Genomic DNA, 22,139 nt, shown 5'->3' on the forward strand with positions numbered 1-22,139 from the left:
AAACTAGAACTGTTGGACTCTCAGAGAACAAATGTGAGAACTTAGAACTGCTAAACCTCCTAAGGGATTCTAATAACGTGTTAGAGCTAAACTTTGACTTCAAGTTTGTAACAGATACAAACATCACAATGTTTCATAATGTATCTGCAAAAGCGTCTATTTCAGTAGAAAGTCGTGCTATTGAAGTTGATGCTATTGTTCTTCTAAACATATAAGATGCTTCAGGATACCACGTGTTACATTTCTCTTGAGAGAAACGGTTCTCAGACATTGAAAATGAGAATTTGATTGGTTAATTCCGGTTAGTTCCTAATTATGTTGGTGGTAAACCTAAAACATTAAACCTTTTGATCAATCAGTGAAGTCCTGACCAATGATGAAGCTTGTTTAGCTTTATCTACCCAGATATCACTGAGGAAAATTATGATTATAAATTTTCCTTTTAGCATTTCACATATATAACCCTTTTGGTGCCAATCATTCAACTGAAAGAAAAGCAGTAAAATCATATGCATATATTTACAGAAATCATCAGGTCTAATTTACAGCTTCTCTATGTACTGAGGGTTCATCACTGACTATAATATAGAAGGACTGTACTCACCTCACAGTCTGAATGCTGCTGTTAACAGAGACAATATTGTAGATTCTATTTGCTGAGACGTCAGTGATGTCATTGTGGCTGAGGCTGAAACAAAATAGATTGTAATTATTATACAAAAGCATCTTAAACATTTCATCAGACTTTTATACAAATTTAAGAAACATAAATTCATCAGTGTCTATTTTAGAAATTAGCCCCTTCCTCTTTTTCCACATCTTACTCCAGTATGCAGGTTTTGTGCAGGTGTGGAAGCAGCAGCTCCAGGCAGTGATCAGTGATCTGACAGTGGCTGAGGTCCAGTTCTGACAGTCCTTCTGAATATTCCAGAAACAGCGCCAGCGTCCTACAGGCCTGCAGGTCCAGCTGGGTCTGACTGAGGTCCAGTTCTTCACTCAGAGCTTGAGAGAGGGATGCAGCACGCCTCACACACTCCATCTCACTCTCCACTCGGACAAGAGTGAGGAACTGAAGCAGCAGAGCTTTACTGCAGCTGAAAGAGAGATGATATTCACAAATATATACAGTTAAGAAAATCATACAAACACCACAAACTGGTTCATTATCATCTTTTCATGCTATAAATTCTACAAAAGATGTTCTAGACTGTATCTGAAGTGTGTGTGGATCTCTGAGGGTGTATCTTACTGCAGTCTGACTGTGTGTAAAACACTGAAGAGCTGCTCCACTCCAGCCTCCTCTATTTCACAGTCCTGCAGGATGAGCTGAGTGTGTGTGAAAGCTCTCTGGATGACAGTGGAGATGACTCTGCAGTCCTCAGAGCTCAGAGTGTGTGTCTGGGTGTGTTCTGTAAGGTCCAGAGTGGAGCTGCAGGAGAAGTCCAGTCTGTGCTGAAGAGCTGAGAGTAGAGCTGCTGCTGCTGCTCCCTGCTGGAGCTCAGACACACTGCAGCAGTGAAGCAGCCTCAGCAACAACAGCCTGTCCACACTGAGAACACACACAATCACACAATAAGTGATAAAATTATTACAATTAATTATAAATCTCATTACAGAACACAATAATTCACTTTAAACAGCAGTTCCATCTGCTGGATTATTATCAGTCTGTTACACAGAGATAAACTACAAACCTGAGGTTTGAGACGTGGTTTAGTAGGGGCACAATGCTCTCTAGCTCCCCCTCTGGTATGGAGGTCCACAGCAGGCTGAGGGAGACTGCAGTGCTGCTGTGCTGGAGGATGAAGCACAGGGCAGCACAGTGGACAGAGTCCAGCTCTCTGCTGTTCAGATTAATGCAGTTCTGTGTTGAATTTAACAGGCTGGACACACAGTGAGCAGAACCGGTCTCATAGATCTCTCTGATGATGGACAGCAGAAACCTGGAGCTCAACCTGTGGAGAAAATATACACAAACACTTTATCTCACGTTCAAACTTACATTTATACTCAAATTGTACTCATTGTGTAAAAAATAGCATTTGGACTTTTTTATACCGTATTTTACAGACTATAAGGCGTATTGCATTATAAGAGGCACTATCAATAAATGTCTCTTTTTTGGTTTATTTTTTATACATAGAGCGCAATGGAATATAAGGCGCATTTTTAGCAACAAGTCACTATGTTTCACTTCTAATGGGAAAGCTTGGGGAAGTACCCCAGTAAACTTATAAAAAAAAGATAAGAAATCAAATGAGAACTGGATGTTAATCTATACAGATTTCTCTCTTGAAAACGTTTTTTTTTTTGGGTTAGTAAAGCGCTTCAGTTTATTTACAGTAAGCTCTCCAATATTTTCAGCAGTGCGATTAGCAGCAGTGCTAGCTGTGGGTAGCAGCAGTGCTAGCTGTGGGTAGCAGCAGCCCTAGTAAATGCTCCAAAACAGCACTACACTGAGAAACCCTGAGTGTTCCAGGAATCCAGGAAGCTATTAGCTAGCAGTTCGTCCTGTAGCTTGTTTTAACACAGTAATCATGCAGGCTACACTCCGGTATACTCACCCCTGAATGGCAAAAGGGCTAGCGTTGTGGTTAGAGGCTAATGTTAATACTGCTTCAGCCTCGGTGCTGGAGAAACTTCACTGAAACTACTTTATAATGCTGTACTTCCGCAGAGTGGTTTTACTGCTCCTTACAACCTGACCGATAGAATTAGTAAGGCCCACTGTTGCTTTCTTGAAAAATGTAAGGATTTAAAGTGCGCCTATAGTATGAAAAATACGGTACACATAACTATTTTAGACTTGTTTTGATGAATGTCTGGAGAACCAACATCTGAGGTAACAGATAATTAAATTGTGATTAATCTTTTAATTTATGTTTTCTGCACTAAAAAAGTGTGCCTAATTGTGGACTGTATTTATGGAGCCTACTTTTTTAGTTTTAGAGACAGCAAATACTTTTAGGATTTCCTAGGGAAGCGCTCCATGCTGGAGGTTTCACAGACATCTTTGCTATTATTTATTTGTTTTCTTAATGATGTGCCCTCTCTTACCTTCTGATCTGAACTCTGTCCAGCACAGTTACAAGTTCTCTGAAGTTCTGCTGATTAATTTTGCTCTTCCTAAAGTCCACAGTGAGACTGTGATACTGCAGGAAATACGGAATCATTTCCCAGTTCAGAGAGCAGGACTCCAGATCTCCACCCACTTTCTGCAGGAAACTGTGAGTAAACTCCTCCTCCTGAGTCTCATACACCATGACCACCATCTGCTGGAGAGTCTCTTTGGACAATCTATCCCCACAAACACAAACAAATGAAAAAGGTAAATATGATATATAATAAATGTTATGTTATTTTTAATAGCTGCAATGTGAAATACATGGAGACCTGATGGTGAGAGGGTCCTGGTGACACAGCAGGACAGTGAGGGACTGAGGCTCCATCCTGTGCTCAGTCAGGTTCAGACACTGGACATCACAAAGTCTCAGGAGAGAAGCTAAGCCGCTCAGGATCTTAGACAGTTTCTTATCTGTCCACTTTGTTTTGCTGTGAATGAGTGAAAGCTCCTTAATTGTCACTGGAGCAGAGAATCTTACTGCTCTCAGAGCTCTCTCCACTTTCAGCACCATACCAGCATTCAGCCTGAAACATCACAGAGAGAAGAGGAAAAAAGAAGCACCGTTAGATAACAGGCCATAATAAAGAGAATGGATGAAGAGAAACATAATTAAAATCTACCATCAGATTTCAATGTTTCAGTGTAGATGCCAAGATATTTTAAGAAATACAGATAAACAGAGCTTACTCTTATAATTAGTTAAAACACATTCTGCTGCTGAAGAGTTAAATAAATATATTTAACACATCATTTGTAAATACCTGAGAGTTTGCAGGTGTTTGACGGGTCTGAAGAGAAGTCTGGTTCCTCTGAGAGAGATGGATTGTGGGTTCAGAGTGAGGTTAAGTTTGGAGTCTGAGAGACGCAGCACTCTCCCCACAGCTCTGCAGCTGGAAGTGGGTAACTTTCCTTCCAGAGTGAGAGAAAAGTCCAGAGCCTGAAGCAGGAGAGTCGCCTGCTTTGCTTCCTTTACTGACTGAACATGTTTACACAGTACAGGGACAAACTTCTCAGCTCCTCTAAAACAGAAGGAATATGTGTACAGGTCGTAAGCATTAAGTGGACATAACATTTACACACAAACACAGAAAAATACAAACACAGGTAGTATCAAAAGTACAGAAACACCCATATGAAGTGAAATCCAATTTTTGTGGCTGAAATGGTAACGTGTAAGGCCATGTAACCAACATGGCTGCCCTCCTGTCATTGTGGATTTATTTGTTCATAACCTGAAATGTTTACATTACTGTTGTAAATTGCATTCTGAATAGTAAACATAGACATGTTTAGGCTCACACTGCAAGTTACAGTTACATTAGTGTGCTGTGTGTATTAGTGTGCATTAGTAAACCTTGCTTATTTTCTGAGTACTAGAAGTTAGTGCTAAGCAGTATACTGGTTTATCTGATATACCGAATGGCATAAAAAATGTAAAAGGGTCAATAACATAATTAAGATCTATGTACCTCTATAAGATCATAGGTATTTTATCACTTCTGTACATTTTCTTTTTGTTATCTTTGTAAATTTGCAATGCATATACTGTTCTTTAATGATGGAAAGTCATGGTGGTCTTTTAAAACGCTGTCATTCTTCATGGGCCTCCAAGGCAATTACACATATTTTCTATGTTTTCTTTGCCTTGGGGAAGCCTGGATACAAGTGCACACTAAAGCAAAAAGAACAGGTATAGGAGCTAAAAGAAGGACTGCCTTTAATGTATATATTGTTTTGAATAGGGCAATTGTTTGAATATATTGTTCATGAGTAGGGTAAATGTACCCTGTCTCTTTAAGAAAGGCAGTAGGAAAGTTCTAGAATGTGTTTTTGCTCACCTAGGGGGTAAAACAAAGCAGCAGTAAAACACAGGTGGAAAATGGAGCACACAGTTTATAGACCATAGCATAGTTACCTTTTAAGTGCACTTTGTGTGGAAGTTTGTGGACTTTGCTTATTAGAATTTTTTTCTCAGTAAACATTTTTTAAACAAGTGGACCGGCTAGGACCTACTGCCTACACCAGGCCTTCCATGATTAAGTGATATACAGTCCACTTGCAAATCCAGAAAATATACTTATTTGTAAGAAGCAATACTCAGCATGGATCATGTTTAAATAATTTTATAAAAACTGTAAATCAGTAGTTGTTGATTGATTTTATGACAAAACACAAGCACAAGTCAAACTTTTGTGTTTTATCGCAAAAAATACAAAACTAATGTAGGCAATTACAAAATTAATAAGGAATGTTGGTGGGTTTTTTTTTCATCAAGTTCATACACGAGCAGTTGAAATGTACCAGTTAAGATCTACAACAGATTTTTGTTGCGTATTTGAACAAATACTGCGTTGTAACTTGATACATTAACAATAAACAAATAAATCACTAAATCATGTTGACATTCTTAAAAAAAAAAAAAAATGGAATACCGGACGAAGGACCGGACAGTGCAGTAAGATCCTCACACTCACCTCAGCTGGGAGATGAAGGGCAGACACTGAAGGAAACTCCTCACTTCACTCTCTTCATCTGAGCAGCCTCTCAGTTCTACTGGTTTCTTCACTGTTTGGAGTTTCAGCACTTCTAGTAAGAGGGAGCTCTCTCTCTCTGAGAGGTATATAATCCAGAATGCAGGAGCTGACTGGTAAACTGGCTGTAATGCTGGAAGAATCGTCCTGCCTGTTTCAGTCTCATACTTTTTAACATGTGAGAACAGATCCAGCAGGAAATCACTCTGATAATAATAAGATTCATCATCCTCTTCATGAATCTCTCTGTAAGGGAATGTTGTGTAGCTGCACACAGATGTCAGCAGTTTAGTGAAGTTCTCTCCTGTAGTTGAATCACACTCTGCTGCTGCAGTAATCAGCTTCACCAGAAACTGGAGATTTGTTCCTCTCCAACAATCAAAACTGTTAGAATAAAGAGACACAACACAAACAGAAAACAACAGTAATTACATTAAATATTCTAATGTTAATATCTCTTTTTAACAAAATATTTTTTTATTTTGTATTTTTAGTGTAGAGTTTTCTTAAGTGCACTCCCCGTAAATGATGATTAAAAGTTGGCACATGTTCAAAACAAAGCTTCTTCCTCCTACCATCAACTACACAGTAGTGTGACACACAGAAATGCGTCTGAACAACAATAAACAAACAGCTGTGTCGAGAGTTTAAAAATATAATCTTATACAGATCACAATTACCTGAAAATCTACCTAAATCTAAAGCAGGGGATCATATCTTATCTGTGCGGCTGCAAGCAGAAGCACATCATCAGTTGTTTGAAGACTGAGCAGTTTATTAATACAAGCTGATGTTTAGAATGAAAAGCTTCAGCCACGTCCGCTCTTTGTGGATAAGGTTTAAAACCCCTGATCTAAAGAACTGCTAGACTGAACATCATCTAATTACTTTCCATTATATTAGATTTCTTATCTTTTAAAGCCACATATTCAGAGGACAAAGGAAGGACAAATAAAAACTGGAACACTTTACAATAAGGGTACATTAATTAACAGTTCTTATGACAGAATGTCTCAAATAAATATTTACTGACACTAAATAAGACATAATTAACTATTACAAAATATGTAACTAATTTTATCTTGCTATTCAGCTAAAAACATTGAAAGAAGAACACTAACTGTTTACTGGGTTATTTTAGATAACAGACTCCCACACTGAATAGTGACTGAAGAAGAGGAGGGTTATCTTCCCCACCCAAAAACAGCTGTGCTTTCCTACACTCCTGAACACACACTCCTGAACACACACACACACACACACAGAAACACACACAGAAACACACACACACACAGACACACACACACAGACACACACACACAGACACACACACAGACACACACAGACAGACACACAGACACACACACAAAGACACACACAGACACACACACACACACTGCACTAGCTGTTTTCAGTTTCTGTAAAGGTGATGTTTAATGCTGTAAGTCTATTATTATTTAAACATTTTTAAATATATTTGAATTAATATGATCATCAGATATTTATACTGGTGCTGTTAATTATGTTTAATTTACATGATGCTGTGTTTATACATCTTGATTTAATACATTTTCAACAGTTAAAATTATCATATGTAAGTTAATAATAACGTTTATAAATACGTTATTATTAACTTAGTTTAGTAATAAATAAATGTACATTTACACATCTATATATTTTCCCTCAATGAACTGAGCTAAGTAAACTGTGTTTTACAACACAAAACCCAGCCAAGTGGATTATTTTTATTTTGATAAATCCATTTCATTAAATAAACACAGAGCTAAAAATGAAAAGAATACATCAAAAGCTAGATCTTACTGATTGTCAACATTTTCTGAGATGCATGTATTTGTGTTTCACTAACGACAACTCTTATTCAGCCAGCTAGCTTTATCCAGAGTGTTAGGTAAATTATTATGGGAAAATAAAGACGCACATCTCTGCTCTGATAATAACAGAAAAGTTCTTTAAGTTAAGTTTGTTTCCTGCAGAAAATGTTATCATTTATTTTGATTTCTTATTTATTAATTATTTATTTTGAAATATATTTGACTATATAAGAGTGTCTAAAATTTTGCAAACAACTGTATAACACATTAGGACCTGAAACTTAATGGTTTATCCTTTTTAATCAAGTATCATCATCACTCTCCTCAACAAATATTACAGACACTGCAGTAAGATCCTCACACTCACCTCAGCTGGGAGATGAAGGGCAGACACTGAAGGAAACTCCTCACTTCACTCTCTTCATCTGAGCAGTCTATCAGTTCTACTGGTTTCTTCACTGTTTGGAGTTTCAGCACTTCTAGGAAGAGGGAGCTCTTTCTCTCTGAGAGGTTTATTCTCCAGACTGCAGGAACTGACTGGTAAACTGGTTGTAATGCTGGAAGAATCGTCCTGCCTGTTTCAGTCTCATACTTCTTCACATGTGAGAACAGATCCAGCAGAAAATCACTCTGATCAGAATAAAATTCATCATCCTGTTCATCAATCTCTCTGTAAGGGAATGTTGTGTAGCTGCACACAGATGTCAGCAGTTTAGTGAAGTTCTCTCCTGTAGTTGAATCACACTCTGCTGCTGCAGTAATCAGCTTCACCAGAAACTGGAGATCTGTTTCTCTCCAACAATTAAAACTGTTAGAATAAAGAGACACAACACAAACAAAAAGTACATTAAATAAATCAAATATTCTAATATTAATTTATCTAATACAGTAATACAAAAACTTAGAATGTCCTCAAGTGCATTCTGTATAAATGAAAAAGAGAGAAAGTTGAAACATGTTCAAATCAAAGCTTCTTCCTTCTTCACTCAACTAGACAACAGTGTGACTGACAGAAACGTGTCTGAACAGCAATAAACACTCAACTGTGTCCAGAGTTTAAAAACATAATCTAATACAGATCACGATTACCTGATATAAAATGATTTTCTGTTTGAAGACTGATCAGTTGATAAAAGAAAAACGTTTAGTTCAGAATGAAATTCTGCAGTTTTTGTGGATAAGGTTTGAAACCCCTGATCCAAAGGACTGCTACTTTAAAGTAACGTAATCTGATTACTTTTCATTACTTTAGGATTACTATAAAGAAAATATAAACCAATAAAAACAGAACTTTTTTTTAAATTAATTTCAAAATTACATTAAACCCTCCTGTGTGTCTAAACGCCCATCGTACCAAAACATCTCATATCCACATCAAACTATCTTCATTCTTCATGAAACCAAAACCCATCTACTACATTATAAATAATAGAGATAAACTGAAATATACATTTTTGAATAAAATATGTTGGGTGTTCTGTGTCCAATTTCATCTGCTGTACAGCTGAACACACTGGAAGAAAAAACACAAACTTACACACACACAGACTCACACACACACACACACACAATTCTATCCGGCTGTACAGCCATCTGAACACACTGGAAGAACACTAATGTACACACACACATTAGTTGATTAAAACAAACAATCTGTTGTTTAGTTAAGAATAAAAACCTGCAGGTTTTTGTGGATAAGGTTTGAAATCCCTGATCTGAAGGACTGCTATTTTAAAGTAACATAATGTGAACACGTTTCATTATTTTAGGATTACTATAAAGAGACTACAAACAAATAAAAACATAACTTAAAACCTTTACACACACACACACACACACACACACACACACACAATTTTACCATGCTGCACAGCTAAACACACAGGGAGAAGAACACTAACGTACACACAAACAAACACGCACACGCACATGGGGCCCTATCGTACACCCCGCGCAAGGCGTGTAGCGTGGCGCATCAACAGTCAACAGTCTATTTTTACGCCTTGCGCACGCGTCCTTAAAATAGCAATGGACTTTTGGAATATATTAACGCTGATGGGCGTGGTGGTCTGGAAATGACGTGTTTTCAGGTAAATTTCTGGCGTGCTTCTATCTTGGCGGCGGAAAAACAGATTATGCGATTGATCCCCCGAAAGGACGTCTAAATTCAACTGTCACTGGCGCAGCCAGAACTGAATCTCGATTACCCTGCGCTCCTAAATACCCCATACCATCACTTCCTTACCACAAAAAATAAACCCCACCCAGAGCCTTCAGCAATTAACAATAAAAGTACAATACACTTAAAATCTGCACAGTAACTATAAATTATTATTAGTTATATTAATTTCTGTCAGTTATAAGGATTTATATTTATGTTTAGTACACGGACTAAATAACTGTAACTTAATATAGCAGAAACAGGCATTCTGCTGTTTAGGAATTTGAACAGATGCTTATTCTCACTCAAATGCTGGAGTTTTTGAAATGGAAAATTAAAAGAGAAAAGAACTTTGACTGAACATAAATTTATTTTATTTAACTTCGCTATTATTTAACTGAAATTCACTTTAATATCTGAAAAATAAAGCACATTGTCACCCTGGCATGTGGTGCTGCCCGTCAATTACATAAAACTTAAAACATTTGAAATACACAGAAATATAAAGCTATATATTAGAATTCATTTCTCATCACCAGGGCAAATGTATTCAAATATTAAATATATTAATTCATTAATTAAAATCTCGTCCAGCGCTCTAAAATGCTGCAGGCAGGCAAAGTGGAGCTTGACACAGCGTGCAGCATTGCGCACAGAATAACCTCTGTCTTCTAAAAAAAAAAAAAAAAAAAAAAACGAATAAATAAGGTCGGACAGGTGTATTAAAATTTATGTTTTAAAATTTACCATAGCTACATATTTACTGATAATTAATCAAGAGAAATCATGCAAAATGTGCTAGGCCTCTTTCTCTCTTCTTCTTTCTCAGTGCAGAGCTGAATTCAGTGCGCGGCTACAAACAATATAAAACTCAGTTTAGTTAAATAAATCAAGATGAGTGAGGACCTGTAAAGTTAATCAAATATTGTCAAAAATAAAGGAAAGGTTGAGGTTTTGGTGAGCTGTTTCAATGATTTAAAACTGAAAGTAACTGAAACTGAAACTTGTATTATTTTGCGCACTGTGATTGCCTGTGATTGTTTAAAATGAATTTATAATTTATATTATTTATTTTTTATCATTTTAATTAAAATTTTAATGAGTTTACATTTTATATTATTTTTTATTCATTTTAATTATTTGTATTACTTTATTAATAAAATTATTAAATATATATATATATATATATATATATTTCCCCATGTTCTTAGTTTATTGATATAAATTTGATAATTTCTTATCATTCTTATCATTTTACTTTACTTTCACTGCTATTATTATTTTCTTCAAAATATATAAATACTTTACTTTTTATGTAATTTTTATGATCTTTTTAAAATGTCCTATTTTTCCTTTTTTACGTATATATTTCATTTGCCTATAGTAGACGTCAGTTTTTATTCCTATTTTATTTTATATTTTTTAAATCCCTTTTAAATTGTAAATGCTCAGCGGCATTGTAAATGAGGGTCCCTATCCAGTGTAAATAATCAATTGCTTGTTTAATATTCAGTGTTGCAAACCCATTTTTTACATAAACAATAAACAGAATAAAGAATAAAATAACTTTACTCTTATATATATAAGCTGCTGGTTTATCGTTACAGCTTGATGCGCAGTCAGTTTCCTATGCTCTCTTAAAATAGGAATGAACAGAAGTCAGTGAGCAGCTGTGTCTTAAAGGTAACCACTACAGACATACTGATTGGTTTATTTTGTTACGCCCAAAACACACCGATGAATAATTACAGTCATATGAAAAGTTTGGGCACCCCTATTAATCTTAATCATTTTAGTTGTAAATATTTGGGTGTTTGCAACAGCCATTTCAGTTTGATATATCTAATAACTGATGGACACAGTAATATTTCAGGATTGAAATGAGGTTTATTGACTGTGCATCGGTCAACAATACAGCGCACTTTGCACAAGGAGAAGCTGTATGGGAGAGTGATGCGAAATAAGCCACAAACAGAGTCGCAAAAGCACACCTCTGTTTGTGGCGTGCTTGCAGAAATGGCTTCTTTCTCATCACTCTCCCATATAGCTTCTCCTTGTGCAAAGTGCGCTGTATTGTTGACCGATGCACAGTGACCCCATCTGCAGCAAGATGATGCTGCAGCTCTTTGGAGGTGGTCTGTGGATTGTCCTTGACTGTTCTCACCATTCTTCTTCTCTGCCTTTCTGATATTTTTCTTGGCCTGCCACTTCTGGGCTTAACAAGAACTGTCCCTGTGGTCTTCCATTTCCTTACTATGTTCCTCACAGTGGAAACTGACAGGTTAAATCTCTGAGACAACTTTTTGTATCCTTCCCCTGAACAACTATGTTGAACAATCTTTGTTTTTAGATCATTTGAGAGTTGTTTTGATGAGCCCATGATGCCGCTCTTCAGAGGAGATTCAAATAGGAGAACAACTTGTAATTGGCCACCTTAAATACCTTTTCTCATGATTGGATACACCTGGCTATGAAGTTCAAAGCTCAATGAGGTTACCAAACCAATTTTGTGCTTCAGTAAGTCAGTAAAAAGTAGTTTGGAGTATTCAAATCAATAAAATGATAAGGGTGCCCATACTTTTGCACCGGTCAAATTTTGATTTAATGCATATTGTACATTTTCTGTTAGTACAATAAACCTCATTTCAATCCTGAAATATTACTGTGTCCATCAGTTATTAGATATATCAAACTGAAATAGCTGTTGCAAACACCCAAATATTTAGAACTAAAATGATTAAGATTAATAGGGGTGCCCAAACTTCTTCATATGACTATATGGAAATTAAAACACACCTTTTGCAGCATTGGAGCTGCGCAAGGCGTATTTTTCGCACCCTTGCGATACCAAAGACACAGGACACGCCCCTAAATCTAGCTGCGCAAAGCACAATTAACTAGTGCGCTATAGATCGTTAAAATAGTGCCCATACACACACACACACACACACACACACACACACACAGACACACACACACAGACACACACACACTACCCTGCTGTTATCAGTTATGGTAAAGAAGATGTTTAAATCTGTAAGTCAATTATTACTACTATTTACTGATACTGATTTGAACCATATTTGAATTAATTAAATATTTATAAAGTTTATTTAAACATCTGATTTACATGATGTGTTTATATGACCTTTATTTGTATACATTTTCTAAATTAAGTTCAAATTCTCATACGCAGGTGTAGAAATTATATGTATCTATTAATTTATCATCAATAAACTGAGCTGAATCAAATAAGTACTACAAAACAATCCCAACAAAGAGGATCCTTCTTAATTTTTTATTAAATAAACACACAGATTGTCAGCATGTACTGAACTGCTTGTATTTGTATTTTACTAATGAGATTACAAATGTTGCATAATAAAAATAAAAAAAAACTAAAGTAAAATGTAAATGGATGTAAAAAAAAAAATAATGACATACTTTAATAGACACATATTTTAATAGAACATAGAAATATCAGATATCATATGATGAAAGTGAGACATTTTATAATTTAATTAAAAAAAAATGTGTTTCCATTTTTATAAATGATCACATTCCTCAAAATATATTTCAGGTATCACAGACAGACAGACAGACAGACAGATAGAGAGACAGATTGTGCAGTAAGATCTTACACTCACCTCAGCTGGGAGATGAAGGGCAGACACTGAAGGAAACTCCTCACTTCACTCTCTTCATCTGAGCAGCCTCTCAGTTCTACTGGTTTCTTCACTGTTTGGAGTTTCAGCACTTCTAGGAAGAGGGAGCTCTTTCTCTCTGAGAGGTTTATTCTCCAGACTGCAGGAGCTGACTGGTAAACTGGCTGTAATGCTGGAAGAATCGTCCTGCCTGTTTCAGTCTCATACTTCTTCACATGAGAGAACAGATCCAGCAGAAAATCAGATTTTTCACTATATGAACATGAGATCAGTCTCTCTACAGTTGAGTGAAGATCCTCTTTCTGGTGAAGAGCTGCTTGCAGACACAGATCCAGCAGGAATGAGTTCACTCTCTTTCTCCACTCATCACTCTCACCACCAGCAGATCTGAACCTGTAGAGACAGAAAACAGTTCAAGCAGCTCTGATAGAAAAGCAGCAGCTCTGTGAACATCTCCTGCAGCTGCATCACTTCTGCTGTATCTGCTGTAATATTCAGAATAAACTCCAGGAGATATTTTCTGATCACCAACCAACTATAATAATTCAGCCCAATTTCACACAATCAATGAAGAAAGAAACACATTTTACAGCACAGTGAACAATAGCACCATACATCTTAGAGAGAATATTCAGCGAATATAAAAATATATATAAAAAAAAAATATATATATATATATATTTTCCCCCCATGTTCTTAGTTTGATATAAATTTGATCATTTCTTATCATTCTTATCATTTTACTTTACTGTCACTGCTATTATTATTTTCTTCATAAGATATAAATTATTTTCTTTTTTACATCAATATTTTATTTTATGATCTTTTTAAAGTGTCCTATTTTTCCTTTTTTTACGTATATATTTTAATTGCCTATAGTAGACGTCAGTTTTTATTTCTATTTAAAAACTGTTTCTATTTATTTTAAACTGTAAATGCTCAGCGGCATTGTAAATGAGGGTTCCACTCTAGTGCAAATAATTTATTGCTTGATTAATATTCAGTGTTGCAAACCCAGTTTTTACATAAACAATAAACAGAATAATTACAATTACAATAATTACATGATTACACATGTTGCATAATAAAAAAAAAAAAAAAAAAAAACTAAAGTAAAATGTAAATGGATGTAAAAAAAATAATGACATACTTTAATGGACACATATTTTAATAGAACATAAAAATATCAGATATCATATGACGAAAGTGAGACATTTTTTTTTTTAACTCGATGGATGTGTTTTTTTATAAATGATCACGTTCCTCAAAATATATTTCAGGTATCACAGACAGACAGGCAGATAGACAGACAGATTGTGCAGTAAGACCTTAACACTCACCTCAGCTGGGAGATGAAGGGCAGACACTGAAGGAAACTCCTCACTTCACTCTCTTCATCTGACCAGCCTCTCAGTTCTACTGGTTTCTTCACTGGTTGGAGTTTCAGTACTTCTAGGAAGAGGGAGCTCTTTCTCTCTGAGAGGTTTATTCTCCAGACTGCAGGAACTGACTGGTAAACTGGCTGTAATGCTGGAAGAATCGTCCTGCCTGTTTCAGTCTCATACTCCTTCACATGAGAGAACAGATCCAACAGGAAATTACTCTGATCATAAGACAATTCATCATCCTGTTCATAAATCTCTCTGTAAGGGAAGGTTGTGTAGCTGCACACAGATGTCAGCAGTTTAGTGAAGTTCTCTCCTGTAGTTGAATCACACTCTGCTGCTGCAGTAATCAGCTTCACCAGAAACTGATCCAGATCTGTTCCATTAAAACTGTTAGAATAAAGAGACAAAACACAAACAGAAAACAACAGTAATTACATTAAATATTCTAATTGTTTTTAACAAAATGTATTTCTAGTGCAGAATTTTCTTAAGTGCACTCCCCATAAATGATGATTAAAAGTTGGCACATGTTTAAAACAAAGCTTCTTCCATCTACCATCAACTACACAGTAGTGTGACACAGAAATGCGTCTGAACAACAATAAACAAACAGCTGTGTCGAGAGTTTAAAAATATAATCTTATACAGATCACAATTACCTGAAAATCTACCTTTACTGTAATCTAAAGCAGGGGGTCATATCTTATCTGTGTGGCTGCAAGCAGAAGCACATCATCAGTTGTTTGAAGACTGAGCAGTTTATTAATACAAGCTGATGTTTAGAATGAAAACCTTCAGCTACGTCCGCTCTTTGTGGATAAGGTTTAAAACCCCTGATCTAAAGAACTGCTAGATTGAACATCATCTAATTACTTTCCATTATATTAGATTTCTTATCTTTTAAAGCCACATATTCAGAGGACAAAGGAAGAACAAATAAAAACTGGAACACTTAACAATAAGGGTACATTAATTAACAGTTCTTATGACAGAATGTCTCAAATAATTATTTACTGACACTAAATAAGACATAATTAACTATTACAAAATATGTAACTAATTTTATCTTGCTATTCAGCTAAAAACATTGAAAGACGAACACTAACTGTTTACTGGGTTATTTTAGATAACAGACTCCCACACTGAATAGTGACTGAAGAAGAGGAGGGTTATCTTCCCCACCCAAAAACAGCTGTGCTTTCCTACACTCCTGAACACACACTCCTGAACACACACTCCTGAACACACACTCCTGAACACACACACACACACACACAGAAACACACACAGAAACACACACACACACAGACACATACACACCGACACACACACACACAGACACACACACACAGACACACACAGACACACACACACACAGACACACAGACACACACTGCACTAGCTGTTTTCAGTTACCGTAAAGGTGATGTTTAATGCTGTAAGTCTATTATTATTTAAACATTTTTAAATATATTTGAATTAATATGATCATCAGATATTTATACTGGTGCTGTTAATTATGTTTAATTTACATGATGCTGTGTTTATACATCTTGATTTAATACATTTTCAACAGTTAAAATTATCATATGTAAGTTAATAATAACGTTTATAAATACGTTATTATTAACTTAGTTTAGTAATAAATAAATGTACATTTACACATCTATATATTTTCCCTCAATGAACTGAGCTAAGTAAACTGTGTTTTACAACACAAAACCCAGCCAAGTGGATTATTTTTATTTTGATAAATCCATTTCATTAAATAAACACAGAGCTAAAAATGAAAAGAATACATCAAAAGCTAGATCTTACTGATTGTCAACATTTTCTGAGATGCATGTATTTGTGTTTCACTAATGAGAGCACTCTTATTCAGCCAGCTAGCTTTATCCAGAGTGTTAGGTAAATTATTATGGGAAAATAAAGACGCATATCTCTGCTCTGATAATAACAGAAAAGTTCTTTAAGTTAAGTTTGTTTCCTGCAGAAAATGTTATCATTTATTTTGATTTCTTATTTATTAATTATTTATTTTGAAATATATTTGACTATATAAGAGTGTCTAAAATTTAGCAAACAACTGTATAACACATTAGGACCTGAAACTTAATGGTTTATCCTTTTTAATCAAGTATCATCATCACTCTCCTCAACAAATATTACAGACACTGCAGTAAGATCCTCACACTCACCTCAGCTGGGAGATGAAGGGCAGACACTGAAGGAAACTCCTCACTTCACTCTCTTCATCTGAGCAGCCTCTCAGTTCTACTGGTTTCTTCACTGTTTGCAGTTTCAGCACTTCTAGGAAGAGGGAGCTCTTTCTCTCTGAGAGGTTTATACTCCAGACTGCAGGAGCTGACTGGTAAACTGGTTGTAATGCTGGAAGAATCGTCCTAACTGTTTCAGTCTCATACTTCTTCACATGTGAGAACAGATCCAGCAGGAATTTACTCTGATCAGAATAAAATTCATCATCCTGTTCATCAATCTCTCTGTAAGGGAAGGTTGTGTAGCTGCACACAGATGTCAGCAGTTTAGTGAAGTTCTGTCCTGTAGTTGAATCACACTCTGCTGCTGCAGTAATCAGCTTCACCAGAAACTGGAGATCTCTTCCACTCCCACAAATAAAACTGTTAGAATAAAGAGACACAACACAAACACAAAGTACATTAAATAAATCAAATTTTCTAATATTAATTTATCTAATACAGTAATACAAAAACTTAGAATGTCCTCAAATGCATTCTGTATAAATGAAAAAGAGAGAAAGTTGAAACATGTTCAAATCAAAGCTTCTTCCTTCTTCCCTCAACTAGACAACAGTGTGACTGACAGAAACGTGTCTGAACAGCAATAAACACTCAACTGTGTCCAGAGTTTAAAAACATAATCTAATACAGATCACGATTACCTGATATAAAATGATTTTCTGTTTGAAGACTGATCAGTTGATAAAAGAAAAACGTTTAGTTCAGAATGAAATTCTGCAGTTGTTGTGGATAAGGTTTGAAACCCCTGATCCAAAGGACTGCTACTTTAAAGTAACGTAATCTGATTACTTTTCATTACTTTAGGATTACTATAAAGAAAATATAAACTAATAAAAACAGAACTTTTTTTTTATTAATTTCAAAATTACATTAAACCCTCCTGTGTGTCTAAACACCCATCTTACCAAAACATCTCATATCCACATCAAACTATCTTCATTCTTCATGAAACCAAAACCCATCTACTACATTATAAATAATAGAGATAAACTGAAATATACATTTTTGAATTAAATATGTTGGGTGTTCTGTGTCCAATTTCATCTGCTGTACAGCTGAACACACTGGAAGAAAAAACACAAACTTACACACACACAGACTCACACACACACACACACACACACACACACACACACACACACACACACACACACAATTCTACCCGGCTGTACAGCCATCTGAACACACTGGAAGAACACTAATGTACACACACACATTAGTTGATTAAAACAAACAATATGTTGTTTAGTTAAGAATAAAAACCTGCAGCTTTTTGTGGATAAGGTTTGAAATCCCTGATCTGAAGGACTGCTATTTTAAAGTAACATAATGTGAACACTGTTCATTATTTTAGGATTACTATAAAGAGACTACAAACAAATAAAAACATAACTTAAAACCTTTACACACACACACACACACACACACACACACACACACACTATTTTACCATGCTGCACAGCCAACAGTCAACAGTCTATTTTTACGCCTTGCGCACGTGTCCTTAAAATAGCAATGGACTTTTGGAATATATTAACGCTGATGGGCATGGTGGTCTGGAAATGACGTGTGTTCAGGTAAATTTCTGGCGTGCTTCTATCTTGGTGGCGGAAAAACAGATTATGCGATTGATCCCCCGAAAGGACGTCTAAATTCAACTGTCACTGGCACAGCCAGAACTGAATCTCGATTACCCTGCGCCCTGCGCGCCAAAATACCCCATACCATCACTTCCTTACCACAGAAAAATAAACCCCACCCAGAGCCTTCAGCAATTAACAATAAAAGTACAATACACTTAAAAATCTGCACAGTAACTATAAATTATTATTAGTTATATTAATTTCTGTCAGTTATAAGGATTTATATTTATGTTTAGTACAAAGACTTAATAACTGTAACTTAATATAGCAGAAACAGGCATTCTGCTGTTTAGGAATTTGAACAGATGCTTATTCTCACTCAAATGCTGGAGTTTTTGAAATGGAAAATTAAAAGAGAAAAGAACTTTGACTGAACATAAATTTATTTTATTTAACTTCGCTATTATTTAACTGAAATTCACTTTTATATCTGAAAAATAAAGCACATTGTCGGCGTCTGGTGCTGCCCGTCAATTACATAAAACTTAAAACATTTGAAATACACAGAAATATAAAGCTATATGTTAGAATTCGTTTCTCATCACCAGGGCAAATTTATTAAAATATTAAATATATTAATTCATTAATTAAAATCTCGTCCAGCGCTCTAAAATGTCGCAGGCAGGCAAAGTGGAGCTTGACACAGCGCGTGGCATTGCGCACAGAGTAACCTCTGTCTTCTGAAAAAAAAAAAAAAAACGTTTTAATAAATAAGGTCGGACAGGTGTAGTAAAATTCATGTTTTTAAACTTATGATAGCTACATATTTACTGATAATTAATCAAGAGAAATCATGCAAAATGTGCTAGGCCTCTCTCTCTCTTATCTTTTTCTTTCTTTCTCTCTCTTTCTTTTGCAGCACGGAGCTGAATTCAGCGCGAGGCTACAAAAAATATAAAACTCAGTTTAGTTAAATAAATTAAGATGAGTCAGGACCTGTAAAGTTAATCAAATATTGTTAAATATAAAGGATAGGTTGAGGTTTTGGTGAGCTGTTTCAATTATTTGTGTCACGCCGCCTCATTCTCCTTCCACATTACCGGACTCCATTTCCCAGAATCCTGTTGATTATGACACCAACAGTATCCGTTCTACTTCACCCAATCACATTTCGCTCCGACGCTCTGATTCACCGGTGTTCTGAGTTAGTTCCGGTTCATACCCATCTAGCTCCGGTATTTAAGTCTGCAGTTTGTAAACAAACACCGCGAGGTATTGTTAACTTATGTTGCATACTAAGCGTTATCCTATTGTTTCTCGTTTTGGCTTTATGGTTACGAATCTCTTTTTGGATTATTGGTTTATGTCTTTTGTCTTGCCCCTATTGGATTTGTTGCATGGTTGGACTGATACGCGGTTACGAACTCGGACTGTACTTTCGACTACGTCTTTGGTTTTCGGTGAGATCTTTGTTTGCCTGGCTTTACTGTTTTCTGTTATACTGCCTGTTAATAAACCTGTTTGCTTATTTTACTCGGCTTGCGTCACTCCTCACTACCTGGCGTTACAATTTGAAACTGAAACTAAAACTCAGAAAGCCTGTGATTGTTTAAAATGAGTTTTTTAAATGAGTTTATATTTTATATTATTTATTTTTATTCATTTTAATTATTTGTATTATTTGTATATATTCCCCCCCCCCCCATGTTCTTAGTTTATTGATATAAATTTGATCATTTCTTATCATTCTTATCATTTTACTTTACTTTCACTGCTATTATTTTCTTCATAAGATATAAATAATTTTCTTTTTTTATGTCAATTTTTATGATCTTTTTAAAGTGTCCTATTTTTCCTTTTTTACGTATATATTTTATTCGTCTATAGTAAATGTCGATTTTTATTTCTATTTCTTTTTTTATATTTTTAATCCCTTTTAAACTGTAAATGCTCAGCGGCATTGTAAATGAGGGTCCCCCTCCAGTGTAAATAATCAATGGATTGTTTAATATTCAGTGTTGCAAACCCAGTTTTTACATAAACAATAAACAGAATAAAGAATAAAATAACTTTACTCTTATATAAGCTGTTGGTTTATCTTCACAGCTTGACGCACAGTCCTTTTTCTTATGCTCTCTTAAAATAGGAATTAACAGAAGTCAGCGCGCACCTGTGTCTTAAAGGGGATGGATACTGACACACTGATTGGTTTATTTCACGTTACGCCCAAAGCACACCCATTTTGCGCCCTTACAATACCAAAGACACAGGACACGCCCCTAAATCCAGCTGCGCAAAGCGCAATTACCTAGTGCGCTATAGATCGTTAAAATAGTGCCCATACACACACACAGAAAATTCTACAATGCTGTTATCAGTTATGGTAAAGAAGATGTTTAAATGTGTAAGTCAATTATTACTACTAATTATTACTACTGATTTGAACCATATTTTGAATGAATGAGATATTTATACAGTTCATTTAAACATCTAATTTACATGTGTTTATTTGTATACATTTTCTAAACTAGGTTCAAATTCTGATATGCAGGTTTAGAAATTATATGTATCTATTTATTTACCATCAATAAACTGAGTTGAATTAAATAAGTACTACAAATTAAAATAAAAAAATCGGATCCTTATTTATTTTTTATTAAATAAACACACAGATTGTCAGCATGTACTGAACTGCTTATATTTGTATTTTACTAATGAGATTACAAATGTTGCATAATAAAAATAAAATAAAAAACAAATGTAAAATGTAAATGGATATAAAAAAATTAATGAAATCTCACCATACTTTAATAGACACATATTTTAATAGAACATAGAAATATCAGATATCATATGATGAAAGTGAAATATTTTAAAATTTTATAAAAAACTAACTTTTTTTTAACTCGATGGATGTGTTTCCATTTTTATAAATGATCACTTTCCTCAAAATATATTTCAGGTATCACAGACAGACAGACATATAGACAGACAGATTGTGCAGTAAAACTTTTACACTCACCTCAGCTGGGAGATGAAGGGCAGACACTGAAGGAAACTCCTCACTTCACTCTCTTCATCTGAGCAGCCCCACAGCTCTACTGGTTTCTGCACTGTTTGGAGTTTCAGCACTTCTAGTAAGAGGGAGCTCTTTCTGTCTGAGAGGTCTGTTCTCCAGACTGCAGGAGCTGATTGGTAAAATGGTTGTAATGCTGGAAGAATCGTCCTGCCTGTTTCAGTCTCATACTTCTTCACATGAGAGAACAGATCCAGCAGGTATTCACTCTGTGTAAACTCGTCAGTGTATCCATAAGGAAAAGAGCTGTAAGAGCACACTGATATTACCAGCTCCAGTGTTTTCTCTCCTGTCTGTCTCTCACACTCTGCTGCTTTAATCAACAGATCCAGAAATGTTCTGATGTCAGACCCAAAACCAATTCTATAAGAGAAAGTAAAACTGTGATTAATGAAGAAAACAGGAAGTGTGATACAGACACAGACCATGAAGAGATTTTATAAATCATAAATTCCATCTGAAAGTAAAGATCTCTCTTTTGTTCCTGAAATTTTATTTAT

At 35.4% G+C, this 22,139-nt stretch overlaps 1 protein-coding gene across 7 annotated transcripts in view; it reads right to left on the bottom strand.

Moving 5' to 3' along the window:
- LOC111190427 (uncharacterized) overlaps positions 1-22,139 on the bottom strand; it is a 59,110-nt gene that overhangs the window by 1,208 nt on the left and 35,763 nt on the right. For all 7 annotated transcript variants that reach the window (XM_049472591.1, XM_049472588.1, XM_049472589.1 and 4 more), the window contains 12 exons: positions 21,586-22,002; positions 16,900-17,340; positions 14,654-15,088; positions 13,296-13,706; positions 7,855-8,295; positions 3,886-4,143; positions 3,394-3,648; positions 3,058-3,297; positions 1,695-1,955; positions 1,250-1,549; positions 825-1,094; positions 605-688 (listed from right to left, as the gene is read on the bottom strand). In XM_049472591.1, the coding sequence (XP_049328548.1) occupies positions 605-688; positions 825-1,094; positions 1,250-1,549; positions 1,695-1,955; positions 3,058-3,297; positions 3,394-3,648; positions 3,886-4,143; positions 7,855-8,295; positions 13,296-13,706; positions 14,654-15,088; positions 16,900-17,340; positions 21,586-22,002 (3,813 nt within the window). The remainder of the gene's footprint in view (positions 1-604; positions 689-824; positions 1,095-1,249; positions 1,550-1,694; positions 1,956-3,057; positions 3,298-3,393; positions 3,649-3,885; positions 4,144-7,854; positions 8,296-13,295; positions 13,707-14,653; positions 15,089-16,899; positions 17,341-21,585; positions 22,003-22,139) is intronic.

The sequence above is a fragment of the Astyanax mexicanus genome, chromosome 25, assembly GCF_023375975.1.
Source record: "Astyanax mexicanus isolate ESR-SI-001 chromosome 25, AstMex3_surface, whole genome shotgun sequence".
NCBI lineage: Eukaryota > Metazoa > Chordata > Actinopteri > Characiformes > Acestrorhamphidae > Astyanax > Astyanax mexicanus.